This window comes from Nicotiana tabacum, chromosome 24 (assembly GCF_000715075.1).
Source record: "Nicotiana tabacum cultivar K326 chromosome 24, ASM71507v2, whole genome shotgun sequence".
Taxonomy (NCBI): domain Eukaryota; kingdom Viridiplantae; phylum Streptophyta; class Magnoliopsida; order Solanales; family Solanaceae; genus Nicotiana; species Nicotiana tabacum.
The window spans coordinates 102,883,465-102,896,968 of NC_134103.1; the positions used below are offsets into that span (position 1 = coordinate 102,883,465).

Consider the following 13,504-nt stretch of genomic DNA (forward strand, 5'->3'; position numbering starts at 1 on the left):
TAGCTCATTTAATTGGGCTAAAGTGATGAGCCCACTTTATTAAGCCCATCATCTTCCTAGAGGCCCAGTTTAGTGCCACATGTCAAATGACGTGGCACGCCGAGTCAAGCAGAAGAGCCAATGGGATCATGCCACATATCAAAATGACAAGGCATGCCAAGTCAAATTAAAGGGTCAATGAAACCGCGCCACATGTGCGAGTAATATGTTCTAACCAATCAAATGCGATCTTGTCACACTTCAATTTGATTGGTCGGAAAGAGTTTGTTCTTATCATAACTCTTCCCTCTTACAACTATAAATAGGGTCTTCATAACCCAGAAAAGACACTAGAAGTTATAACAAGAAGCAAGAAAGAGCTTGTGAATCAAACACTGCAAATTCCTCCACAAGTTTCAAGTTAAAGCAATCAAGTTCAAACTCAAGAACGAAGAACAAATCAAGTTCAAGCTCAAGAACGAAAAACAAATCAAGTTCAAGTTCAAGCAATCAAGCTCAAGAACAAGATCATTGTTCGTGGCAACAACTACATATTCAAGATCAAGCTCGAAGGCCCTTGAATTTATTTACTATTGGAAAGAAGAATCAAAGGATTTATAGAGATTGTACACTCATATTATTTGAAATTAAATACTACAATTATTGCGATATTTTTCAGTCTCGATTATTTTTCTGACGCAAATTTATTGTCTACAGACACCCTTACATGGTGGCTTTTCAAAATGGCACTAAATGTGCTAACTTAGTATAATGCATGGATCATAAGATTTCACTTAAACTTGTCAATTTAAATTAAAGAATAGTGAAAAAAGATTTATTTCCTAAATGACTACTCTAACTTTGTCCAAAAAAATTGAAATACAAATGAGATTCACAATGTCATTATTGTATGACCGATAATAGTAAAGTAAGTGAAGTTTTCCTCTAACAAAGTAATAGCTGACATATGAATGACTGGCATTTATTTATTTTGATTTGCTGCCCCTACATATCAGGGTCGGACTCACATGGTGCGGGTTCATTTGAATCCGCTTCGTTGAAAACTTATACTAGGTATATTGGTAAATTACATAAAAAACGGAGAAAATCCATATAAAAGTAGTAATTTGAACCCATTTGGCACAAGCAAGACTGACTGTGTATCAAAAATCAAAATTAACCAAAAACTTGCCCTTCTAAATTTATTACTCTGGTATCCTCTTCTTTTGTCGTTTTTCTAATTCTGTTTTTTTTTTTACTTGAATTCAATAAATATTATTCTATAGTTTAATCTGCTTCAAAAAAATTCCTAACCACGAAGTGAAACAGTTTCTTCCTTTCTTAAAATTTGATGAAGCATGCAAGATATTGTTTAAGTTATTTAGTCTTGAAATGTATATTATAATAGTGAACTTTTTGGTTTGGTGTATAGATCTTTTTCTCTAATTATTGGAATTAATTTAGTATTTATGAAAAAGCTTTTTTATTCCCTTTCCTATGCGAATAATAGCTTCACAATAATAACAAGAAATATTCTAGATTTTATTTAAACATTCTAGAGTTAATAAATTTTGTTAAATTGAATTTCTTGTAGTAAAAATTTCTCCTAGGTTTACCAGTAGTACTAGTATTATTCTTGTATTCTTTATTCTTAGTTTTTTATTACTTTTTATGTCACTCACTTCCATTACTTATTATATTGCTGTTGTTATTGCTCGCTGCTTTATTTTTACCGTTCCTTAAGCCGATGGTCTATCGGAAATATCATCTCTGTCTTTATAGTGTAGGGGTAAGGCTGCGTATACACTACCCTCCCCAGACCCCACGTATGAGATTAAGTTAGGTTTGTTGTTGTTGTTGTAGAAGTAAAAATTTGTTAAATTAAATAGATATATTGGTAAAATAGAAATAAATAAATTTTTTCTATCATTTTAAAAAATATTTTCAACTTTGTAAAACATAGAATGCCAACTTAAAAATGACTTCATTTTGCTACTATGCTAAGAGCAAAAAAGGAACAAAAAAGTGATCAAACCCTACTTGTCGTATCTTACACCCTTATACTAATAAATGTAACATCTTTGATTGAGCCCGCCTATATAAAATTCTGGGTCTGCCACTGCTACATAAATTATTTGAATTCCATGTGATTGTTACATGTAAATTCATCATAATTATTATAGAAAATAAGCGTATAACAATATATATTAAATGCTAAAACAATTTACAGTTGATATGAACACAATTCTAAAACATGTCAAAAATGTGAAAATCATTAGAAAAATATTTACTTAAAAGTCAAAAGTGTTATCTATTTAATTCAAAAGAGTATTGTTCCTCTACACCTAACCTCCTCCTATTGGTCGTCCATTAGTTTAAGAATTACAAAAACACTGTAATCAAATTTCTTTTTTGTCTTCTAGAAAGCAATTTTGTAAAACTAACCTACTTAAGAGAAAATCGATAAATAGTGGAGTAGTAATAAATAAATCGAGAAAAGATTCTAAATCTGTTTACTGTATATTTGGTAAGTCTCCTTAACAATAAATAAAATTCTTAGTGCACTTTAACAAACTATGGCATTCAAAAAGCAAGTCCTTAAAAAGTGGCTGGTGTGCTAACAATTTGGTTTAGCATATAGTAATTAATTAAAATTCTATCTAAATATTCAGCAGTCAACCATATAGTGTAAATTATTAATTAACTGTCCAATAAAATATATAGAGACTTTGAGAGGAAAGGTAATTAAGTGTATAAGCATCCATTATTCATGCCAGCCAAGACAGAAGGTCACTATATTTTACCTTATCTGATCAAATTAATAGGATACTATTTTGAATCAATGTGAATGTGATTTTCTTTCTTTTTTTGCACTAAAGTCGGATGTTGGATTTTATCTTGCTGTTCATTATCATCCATCCTCTTCACATGGTAAAACCGTAAACCATCAAATATTGACAAAGAAAGGTTATAACATTATATTTCTAATGTCATGGATAATGATAAAATTGGCGAATTTTTTTAATACCTAAACTCAATTTAGGCGCTAAATCTGTACTGATTTATCATGATTAAGTGTTAAATTTGCATAATAATATTAATTATATATCATGATTAAGTGATAGAATTTATATGACAAAGTCATGTTACACATTGGCTAGTTTGGATTATTAATGGAATCGAGTAAATATTTATCCAAAAATAATGTACCAAAAATTACAACTATAACCAATTCTTAACAACCCTCTCCCCAACCTTGTCCTTCAACCATGTGTTATGTCTCCATCCTTAGATAATTTTTTAAAATTTATTCTTATTTAGAATTTGTGTCTAGATAGGTAAAATTCATAATAACATCACTATATATACACACTACCAAGAAAAACAGAGTTTTGAATGGAAATGCTTAATTGTTTCACTTGACTAATAAGTTAAAATTGACTTAAATAAACAAATAAATTTGAAAATTAGAGGAAATTATGCAACTCAAATTCTATTTTTGTTTTTCTTTTCCTTTCCTTGAGTTCATAATTTATGCATATGACAAATTTGGACCCCGCACTCACAAGAGTGCCAATGGCACTTACCAAGTATTACCAGAATTTCTGCTGATTTTGCTTTTTCTCTAACCCCACTATATATAGCATTCCACCAGTTCTCACCCAAAACAAAACAACTAGTCATCACTTTCAACCCCCCCCTCCCCAACAAAGTCCCCCCTCCCCCCACTTCACAAGAACACTTGAACAAGCAAAAAGATTCAAACTTTAGCAAAAAGATTCAAACTTTATGCAGAATGGACCAAGAATTTCAAAGAAATATAATTAGTGAAAATGGTGGTTTTGAACATAGTTATTTTAGAGGCTTAGGTACCCCTTTTTCTTTGTATTTTTCAAGAATGGCCTCTTTTTTAAACCTACAAAACCACTATCAAAGTTTTGATGATGATGGGGTTGTTTCTTATGATGATGATTATGCATCACCATTTAGTTATTATGGGTACTCAAGACCTATTGTGGTTCTTGATGTAATATGGAACTTGGCATTTGTTTGTGTTTCTTGTTTTGTGCTATTGACAACTATAAGTGAAAGGCCTTCTACTCCTTTAAGGCTTTGGATTGGTGGTTATGCACTTCAGTGCCTATTGCATGTGGGTTTTATTTGGATTGAGTTTCAAAGAAGGAGTTTTGATGATTTTGATGCTGTCAATTTTGATGGGGCTTCTTCTTTTTCACTGTTTCAAAGCAGGTACCTCCACTTCAATTTATCTGATTTTTAGGGTTTGTTATTTAGTACTCCTATCATATTTAGTTTTTAATTATTTTTTGGAGTTTTTAATTTGATTGAATGGTTTATGCAGCTTTCTGAACAGGGAAAGATTTTATTTTATTTTATTGATAAAAGAGATAAACTTCGCTTGTATTTGACCTGTTGCATGTTACTCTATACCTAGGAAAATGTTCATTCTCTTTTCCATTTCCTCTTGCGCCATTTTTATACTAGTTTACTGCCATTCTGTGGTTTGTTTAACAATTTTTCTATTTGCAGTAAGTTTTTTGTTTCTCTTTAGGGTTGGGGTTGGGACTGGGATGGGTGGGAGTGGGGGGTAGATAGTTCATAATTGAGGGAATCCTTAGAAATCCATCTACCTAGTTGGGTTGTATTTTGTCTCTTTTTCTTGTTGGGTGTCTGATTTATTCAATCTTTGTCCTATACCTTGGTTGTCATTGTATTCTTAGTTTTCTGACTTTCCAAAGAATAATAATTGGGATAGCAGGCATAATGTGCCGGACAGAGAATCTGACTGAGGAAATGCAGAACTTGATCCATCCCCTCCATCTTGTCCAGGAATACTAGGTTATTTGAGGTCAATAAAAGGCCTATAAATTGTATAAGTATGAAATTTTGATCTCTTTTAACTGTTTCTGGGCTTTAGTTGGCCTTCCTAAGATATTGTTCTTAAGAGGCTATTAAATGAGAATGATTGCCTTTAGTATTTTGGCATCTTTCTGATGTACATCCCATTGGAAAGCATTGTCCATCTGCTATGAGAATTTTCAGCTATAACTTAAGGAGAGCTCATGATTCATTACACGTAGACACATACACAAAAGGGACTTTAGGAGAGGTCCTGACTTCCAATCATAAGGAAAGCGAGGGAATTTTTCTCAAGTGGTCAATTTTGATAGAGATTTCCCGGAGTTAATAGCCTTGTTTGTCCATGTAAGCATAAGTGAGACTTAGAGCCCGTTTGGATTAGCTTAAAAAAAGTGGCTTTTCATCAGTAACAACTTTTAAGCCAAAAAGCAATAATAGCCTGTTTGGCCAAGCTTCCCAAGAGGCCAAAATTGTTTTTGTTTTTTCTCAAAAGCACTTTTTTCCCCTAACTTAGAGGTGTTTGGCCAAGCTTTTTTGCGGAAAAAAGTGTTTTTGGGAAGAAGCAGAAGCAGTTTTTGAGAAGCAGAAAAAAATAACTTATTCCCAAAAGCAGGAGCAGTTTTGACTTTTCTTCTTACCAAAAATACTCTTAACAAAATATAGTATATACCAAAATAACCGTTAAACCTAATACTTAAGATATTAATGTATAAATATTTCTTATTATTTTTAGGATAACTTTCTAATATATAGTGACTTAGGGGTGAATGCTTTTATTTTTGTTGAATGATTTTTAATATATTTAACTTATATTAAAAGAATTAAGTACTTTTAAATTTTAATTTCATATTTTACTTAAATAAAATAAAAATATTTAATTATTGCCTGTAATAACAAATTTTTAAGATTATTTATTTACTTATAATATTAACTATTAAGTAAATCTATTCATGTCCTTATTTGTAATTTGATACTTAAAAGCACTTTCTGAAAAGCTTGGCTAAACATAAATTATTGCTCAAAAGTGTTTTTCGAGTGATTAGCCAAACACAAACTGCTTCTCTCCAAAACTACTTTTTTCAAAAGCACTTTTTCAAAAAGCACTTCTCAAAATAAGCTGATTTCTCCAGCATAGCCAAACAGGCTATAAGTTGGGGTTGCCTGACTTATTGCTTTTGGCTTGTTTTAAGCACTTTTTAACTTTGTCAAATGCTGAAAAAGGCTAAAAAGAGCTTAAAAACTGATTTGACAAGCTTAAAAGCCAATCCAAACACCCTCTTAGAATCTGTAGTTTTAGAGTCCCTAAGTTGCCTTATCAACAAAAACCCTAACGCAAATGTAGGTACGGGCAAGGAGATTCATTCCTTAACTTCGCTAGGCAGATATTGTTGCACATACTTAAAATGATGTTCATGTATGCTCGTGCGATCAAACCTCAAGAATTCAACAAAGCAAAAATAGCATGGTGAAATTGGAGGCTTCAACCCCACCCACCACCCCCATCCCCACCCCCAAAAAAAACCCCACAAAGAAAATTCTTTTTTCTTATGTTTACATTGATCTAAGCGCACCATTATCCTTATATTTGCATCTTGATTGACTTTGGTCTTGTATCTTCTTGTGCTTGAATTGTTGGTCCATGCAGGTATCAAACACTGTCCTCCTTCGCCTTGTTTAAACTGGAGAAGTCTTAAGAATTGATAGTTGCCATAGATTAATATGTCATGTTATTAGTGGAATGTTTCTATAATGTGAAACATTTCGGCCCCAACCTTTCAAGGACTAATTTAGGATTTTTTTTTGGAGAAGATTTGATTGATAGTCTTTTCCCATCCACTGCGTCTATTGTGATCTACCCTTATTCTTAAGATTTTAATCTTCCTTCTTAAGAAGGAAACATCGGAGGAAAAGAGTAGTGATTTTTTAACCCAAATTCTGGGGTCAGAGATTATAATACTGTGTTGACATTCAGCTGTGGTTGTTCATGTAACGTATCAATGTGCCCGAGCTTTTTTTTCCATAAGTAGTTTGTACCAATAACCACCCCACTCCCACTACTCCACAATAGAATGATAATAAAAGAAGAAAAAAGGGGGAAAATCAATTACTTCGTTGTTAAGCTCAAGAGAGGGAAAGAAAAGAAAATGGCTGCTGCCCTGTTTCTTTCCTTCCCAAAAGTATCGGGAGTTTCATATTTCAATGCTACTTCACTTTCGAACTCCTTTTTAGCCCAGTGTAGATATTTTTCTTTGTTTTAGTCCTGGAGCTCATGGACTTTAGCTCAATATGCTGATTGACTTTTACTATTTTGATTGTGAAATGTTATCACTCTTAAAAGATGAAAGTTATGTACTTAACTTTCCATCATTTTCTCTTTTTTGCAGCATCATGAAGAGGCTGGAATCAGTTAACACTGTGATTTCATCAATCTGGTGGGTATTTGGCTTTTACTGGATTGTTATGGGTGGCCAGCCACTTCTGCAAGACTCACCTCGTCTTTACTGGTATGAGCTATGCTTTTAGAATTTGACGCTTTTTTACTTTGTAATTACTTATGTGAGCCACGATTTCCCTTCCTCCTATCCCCCCAAAATCAAATGAAAAAGAAAAATTAGGAAAATATACTAAGTGCGAGCTTGACTAAATGGAAGCTTCCCTAGATGTATGTAGCTGAAGAAATTAAGTGGTGGTTATTATTTCGACACTTTCCATTTACACATGTATGTTTACTTCTGAACAATATGGGTGCAAGACTTATCTTTTTTGCTTTTATTATATTTGTATAATGTATTTGTGTGTGTATGGTGAGGGTGTCGGGCAATTTAAAAGTATCAGTATGTTTGATAGCATAAATAACAGTATCCTTAAATTGTTGCAGGTTATCAGTGGTCTTCCTTGCATTTGATGTGTTCTTTATGGTCTTTTGCATTGTGATGGCATTTGTACTCTTCTTCGCGTTCTTTTGTTTCTTTCCATTTATAGCAACAGTTGCATATGCCATGAGACTTGGAGATGGAGCATCTGAAAATGATATCAAGACTCTTCCCAAGTATAGATATGGTCAATCAAATACTACAGGGAACCTTGTAAATGTGAAGACAGGAGAAGATCACTTAAATGTTAATGTGAAGACAGGAGAAGATCACTTCGCATCACAGTTCAACAGTAGTGATTCTGTACCTGAGCTTGCTCTTCAACCAGATGATTCTGTAAGCATGTTTACCCACTTTTCCTCCTTTTGAATCTTTTCCTCTTATTCTCTTGTGTTTGCCAAATTTGAAATAAGGATAATACTGTAAGTGTGGAGGGAAGTAGGCTGTGTAAAGTACTATTAGAAACACAGAGAGATACAAATATTAGGAGAATCTGGAGACACAAATAGAGAAAAGAGAGGGGGCTTTCTTCGTAACTACGCAAATTTCTCAAAGTATTAAAAATGAAGATTCTAGTACGAGTTTTTTCGAAATCATTGAATGAAGGAACCTGGATTTTCCTCAGATTTATTTGACGAGGGCACTATAGTGTGTGATTTTCTCTAAATGTAAACATACGAGCTATTTTGCTCTGAATCCATCTCAAAGTTTTGGCTATTTGATTTGGTATCCAATTCAATGAGCTATTTTCTTCTCTTTATCTGATATTTCTTTAATATGGATTGTAGAGTGGACAAAGTAGAAGAACGGAGAGTCAATGTCATATTCAGATGGAGTATGTTGAGTTTTATCTTTCGAGCAAAAACAAGATGATCCACCTTTCGAAAACTTAACACTTATTATGTTTTGTGTCATACAGTTTTGAAAAGAACCCCAAAAGCTTTGCAACTTATGTCAAACTATATTTCTTTATATTGTCTTTTGACCATAGTGGCTAACTTTTCATTATATAAATATTGTATGGCTACACAGGAGTGCTGCATATGCCTTTATAAATATTTGGATGGAGTAGAGCTATGTGTCCTTCCCTGCAATCATCATTTCCACCATGGATGTATTAGCAAATGGCTAAGGATAAATGCAACCTGCCCACTCTGCAAATTCAATATTCTTAGGGGTGAAACTCTAGTCTAACTATTTTTGTCTCTTAAAAGAGTTGAGACTATACAGAGAAATGTTAGCTTTTCCATTGCCTGCTCATCTGCTGGCAAAATGTAATGTAAACTTAGCCATATTTTAATGTATTGTTTCATCCTCACTGTGGTTAAAATTAGCCATATTTAATGTTCTGATTTGTACACTCCTTTCTCAGCTCAGTATTGATAATGGAGTTTATGTTCTATGCGCTTGACGGAATAAAAACTACTTAAAAGATGATTACAGGTAAACTATATGATAAAGATTAATTGATACAATAATTGTGCCTGAGTTGGGATTGATTATATGGATTCTAACTTCTCCTTAAGCTCAAATCAGGTCATCAAAATGAAAACCCTTCACCACTGGCCTGAATTGGAAAAATAAATGGTACTTAACATTATCAGTGTATATGACTTTTATCTTTGATAATATTAATAATCTCACCATTGATGTGGCTGATAAGGGAGCAGATGCAAGCAAATTATGTCAACCACAAACTGGATAAAAGCAACTTAGTGGACTTTGATTCATAATTGCAGTGGAAAAAGTCAGTGGAGTTGCACCTTTTCGCCTTAGTCTCATCATCAGTCAATTATCCAAATTCCTACTATGGCGATTCTACTTTGACTTTTTCTAAGTACTAATTTCGCATATGGTTATAGGCTTGGATTGCCTTGGACCAAAGTTACTGCAAGTGCACATATAACCATTCTCATGGATATTATTTAAGGATTAGTCAGTACTTATTTTTGTCCTGAAATTTTAAACTAAAAATCTCAACTTCAGGACAACTCGGGACATTTTTGTCCTGAAAAAACTGAAATTCAGGGCGCACTGGTTAATTCTTAAATAGCAGCCCTTTAGAGTGGCTACCTAATGTCACTTCTACCTTATTTAGATTGGGTATCCAGAGATTTGTCATTGAGCCCATAATTGAATACACGGACTTGGACTAAAGATTAAGCCTGCAAGATGCATCCAGTAATGCTCCTGCTTAAGTATTTACAGCTTCAGACTTAACAAGGAATTTACTGCTCAGAATAAAGGGTGACTGTAGAATTAGAGGCAAGATAATAAGATCATAGGTTCAGAAGTTGTTTTACAACAAGAGAAAACCATAACTGAAAAAGATACAAATAGTCTACACGTGCAATTGCTGGGGAGAATATGCATGACCACTTTGATTTGAAAGGGACTAATCAAATAGATTTACTTCTAATTAAGTAAATCAATTTCCTTTTTACAAGTTAAGTTGCTCAAAATGCCAACTAGATTGGCATAAAGTAATTTGTTTTTTCTTGATTGATAACCTCACCAGCAGATGGTTTCAAAATTTTACCATGACAATTAGTCCAATCAAAGGTTTCAGGATAGTTGTTTTGTGCTTCCTCTAATAAGAACATCAGTACAAGAGCAGCTAAGAGCTTATGACTGCAACAAAGAGGTTTTCCAAATTTCAGCACAAGGATACTCATAGAAGGATTGAGCTTCAATGTTATATTTCGAGGAACGAAGTTTGAAGCTTTGGATCGCTCTATTACGCCACTGTCTTCCAGGCAATATAATTACATGTAGCCATACCCTAAAGTGACAAAACTATCCAAAATAATGATCAGAGAGCTATGGACTTCATATGCACCTAGCAAGTCTCATCAGTTTAGTGATGATAGTCTATTTACTCGAGGAAACTTCCAAGCTTTTGAATGCCAAACTTGATAATGTAGATACTTGGTTTCAATTTCCAAGTCTGAATCAAATGAAGAACTACGAAAGAACACTGGGAACATCACTAAACCAAGTTAGTCTTGTTATCTACTTGTGACAATTAGTACCAATTTCCAGTGTGTGACAGGAAATAAACCCTCCAAAATATCAGACAGCTTCCAGAAAAAAACTCAACAAAATGAGCAAAAGGGAAATCCACAAACAGAAAATGAAGAATGACCGTCCATGGAATATATCCAAGGGAACTTCCTGAATCACCATTAGAAATAGTATAGGATGTTTCTCAATCAAGTAATAACAAGTACAAACTCAACCCCTAACATATTCCATCACAAAATTAAGAAATTTAATCAGGAAAGGAATCTAATTAATTTCTTGAAATTTTAGATACAGATTGAAGAAAACTATATTAAGGTCACAGCATTGCATTAATAGAAGGAATACAAGACAGCAGATAAACCTGCAAGATATCTCAGGTTAAGCCTAGACATTCTTGTTCTTCTTCATCTTAGAAGGTGGCCATCGCCCTTTCTTCCTTAGGTGGCGCTTCCTAACGAGTCTCTTCCTTCGTAGTCTGATCTTCTTTGCCAATTTCATTTTAATCTTCTGATCAAGCTTTTGCTGAAGCTTAGACTCCAGGGGCAGATTCTCAACAGGTACACTTTCTTCATTGTTCTCTGGTGCAGGCTCGGGATTATCAGAACCCACACTATCAATGTCCGCAGCTGCCTTAGCAATCAATGCACCTCTCTTGTTGAAGATAAGAGGTGCTTGAATATGGTAATTGGCATATGACTTCGGTTTCAGAGTAATGTGACTGTTGCACAACCTGGAGGCTAATACAGAATAGATTACAATATTCAGAAACCTTTGAGTTGGTCACATGAACAACCAAAAGAACAATCTATCATACTTTCTTTTTCTTCTTTTTTCCCTTTCTGATTTCCAAGAATCCACCAAATATCAGAAAAGACGTGCCCCCCATTTTCTCATAGATATAGATTTCCCATTAGTCGCGTAACTTTGGCTTGAAATATACTACTGTATCTATTTAGTGTAAACTCATGTATACTGAAGATATCCTTGTTTGGAGATGTATGTGTACAGAAAAGAATATTAATCTTGATGGAATGCCTGGAAGACAGTGCACCATCACGAAAGAGATGGACTTACTCAATCGGAATCACATAACAGGCGCCCATTAACATCAAATTGTGATGGACAGTTTGAACACCCCCCCCCCCCACCAAAAAAAATTAACTTCTTTTAGTTGAATTCAGCTACATGAATCCTCTATATCCATTTGCTCTGCTCACATTCATTTGAGTAGGATACAACTCAAATCACTCTGTCCCAAATTATGTGACACTATTTCATTTTTAATCAGTCCCAAAATGAATGAAACAATTTAACTTTAAATTTCACATATTACCCTTAATGAGATGATTTATAGCTACAAAAATGTCTGGATTGTTTTAGACCACAAGCATCAAAATTCTTTCTTTCTTAAACTCTATGTTCAGTCAAACACACCTCACATAAATTGGGACCGAGGGAGTAAAGATTTTGTCTTGTAAATTAAATTAGGGGTTCTTTATAAACGGGGATAACAAAAGCCTAACACACTTTTTTGGCACCCAAATAAGCAAAAAGGATAGTCTTCCCAAATTACATAGCACAGAGCAATGAAACAACTAAGGGGAAGAAAAAAAGCTGAAGAAATAAGAAAACCCAAAACCCAGCTCGAACACCTAATCCAAAATCTCTAGGAAAAGAAAATGCTATCAACAACATATATCGAGTATTCAAAGCACAACACAGTCAACTATAGTGAAATAAGAAAATCTTTGTTTTTTGTTTTTTTGGAGAATGGTATATATTTAATGAAATAAGAAAAATTCAAGCAGCTGCAAAACAAAAGAGGAATTCAAGCAGAAAACCCAGAATCCAAAATCCCGTTAACAAGGTCACAAGAAATAGCCCGAAATTAAAAAATAATACATTAACAGAGTATTCATTGGAGAATGTTATTAAGCAATAATACTTACATGGGAATGCAGAAGTAGAGGAAGAATGAGAGGAGAAAGGAACAGAGGGAGCAGTGGTGAAGATAAGGAGAGCCATTTCCCCTGCTATTTTGAGATTGTTTTTTCGGATAAGCTTATTCTACAGCAGTATATATGAATATGAACAGTGGGTTTTAATTTATTTGGCAATTTTACCACTTCCCTTTTAAATTTTTATCTTACATTGCGGGAAGGGAATGAGACAATTTTTTTGTTGAAGAACTAACCCAAATAGTCACCCACCGAACCGCTTAAACTAAAATAGCCGGCAAAAATATAATATATGTATAATTTATGTATTATATATATATAATTGTGTATAATCAATATATAAACTATGTATATGGCTAGAGTAAGGGAAACTACCAGCTATATCTATTTATAACTAGCTTATTATAAAAATTGATCAATTCATAAAATATTACTTATATTAGTCAAATATTATCAATGAAAAAGGGTCAAAACTGTCCCTGAAGTATCAAAATTGGTACAAAAATGCCCTTCGTCCACCTATTTGAATAAAAGTGCCACTACCGTTATTTTTTTTTGGCTCAACATTACCCTTATTACTAACAGAAAATTCTGGAAAAAAAAGAAAAAATAATTAATATCCACGTGTCACTGTTCCATTGGTGTCACGACTCAAAATCCTAACATGTCGTGATGGCGCTTATCTCAACACTAGGCAAGCCGTCAACCTCAATAAATCACACTTTCCTTTAAGTTTGAAAACATATATTTGAATTCCATAGAAAATCTCACAAGCTGCTGGCATAAAATACA

At 33.5% G+C, this 13,504-nt stretch overlaps 2 protein-coding genes across 3 annotated transcripts; one reads left to right on the forward strand and one right to left on the reverse strand.

Moving 5' to 3' along the window:
- Positions 1-3,655: 3,655 nt before the first annotated feature.
- LOC107815095 (E3 ubiquitin-protein ligase At4g11680) lies at positions 3,656-9,059 on the forward strand. 2 transcript variants are annotated; one of them, XM_016640612.2, is made up of 5 exons: positions 3,656-4,227; positions 7,242-7,361; positions 7,736-8,066; positions 8,519-8,565; positions 8,763-9,059. In XM_016640612.2, the coding sequence occupies exons 1-5, from the start codon at positions 3,776-3,778 to the stop codon at positions 8,800-8,802; spliced, it is 990 nt and encodes a 329-aa protein (XP_016496098.1). In that variant the 5' UTR covers positions 3,656-3,775; the 3' UTR covers positions 8,803-9,059. The 2 variants fall into 2 exon arrangements, with proteins under 2 accessions (XP_016496098.1, XP_016496097.1); XM_016640611.2 differs by lacking the exon at positions 8,519-8,565 and having other exon boundaries at positions 3,657-4,227.
- A 1,806-nt stretch (positions 9,060-10,865) lies between these two features.
- On the reverse strand, positions 10,866-12,865 carry LOC107815096 (large ribosomal subunit protein cL37 alpha). Its single transcript, XM_016640613.2, has 2 exons — positions 12,704-12,865; positions 10,866-11,491 (listed from the first exon to the last, which is right to left on the reverse strand). The coding sequence occupies exons 1-2, from the start codon at positions 12,777-12,779 to the stop codon at positions 11,139-11,141; spliced, it is 429 nt and encodes a 142-aa protein (XP_016496099.1). The 5' UTR covers positions 12,780-12,865; the 3' UTR covers positions 10,866-11,138.
- Between the last annotated feature and the right edge of the window lie 639 nt (positions 12,866-13,504).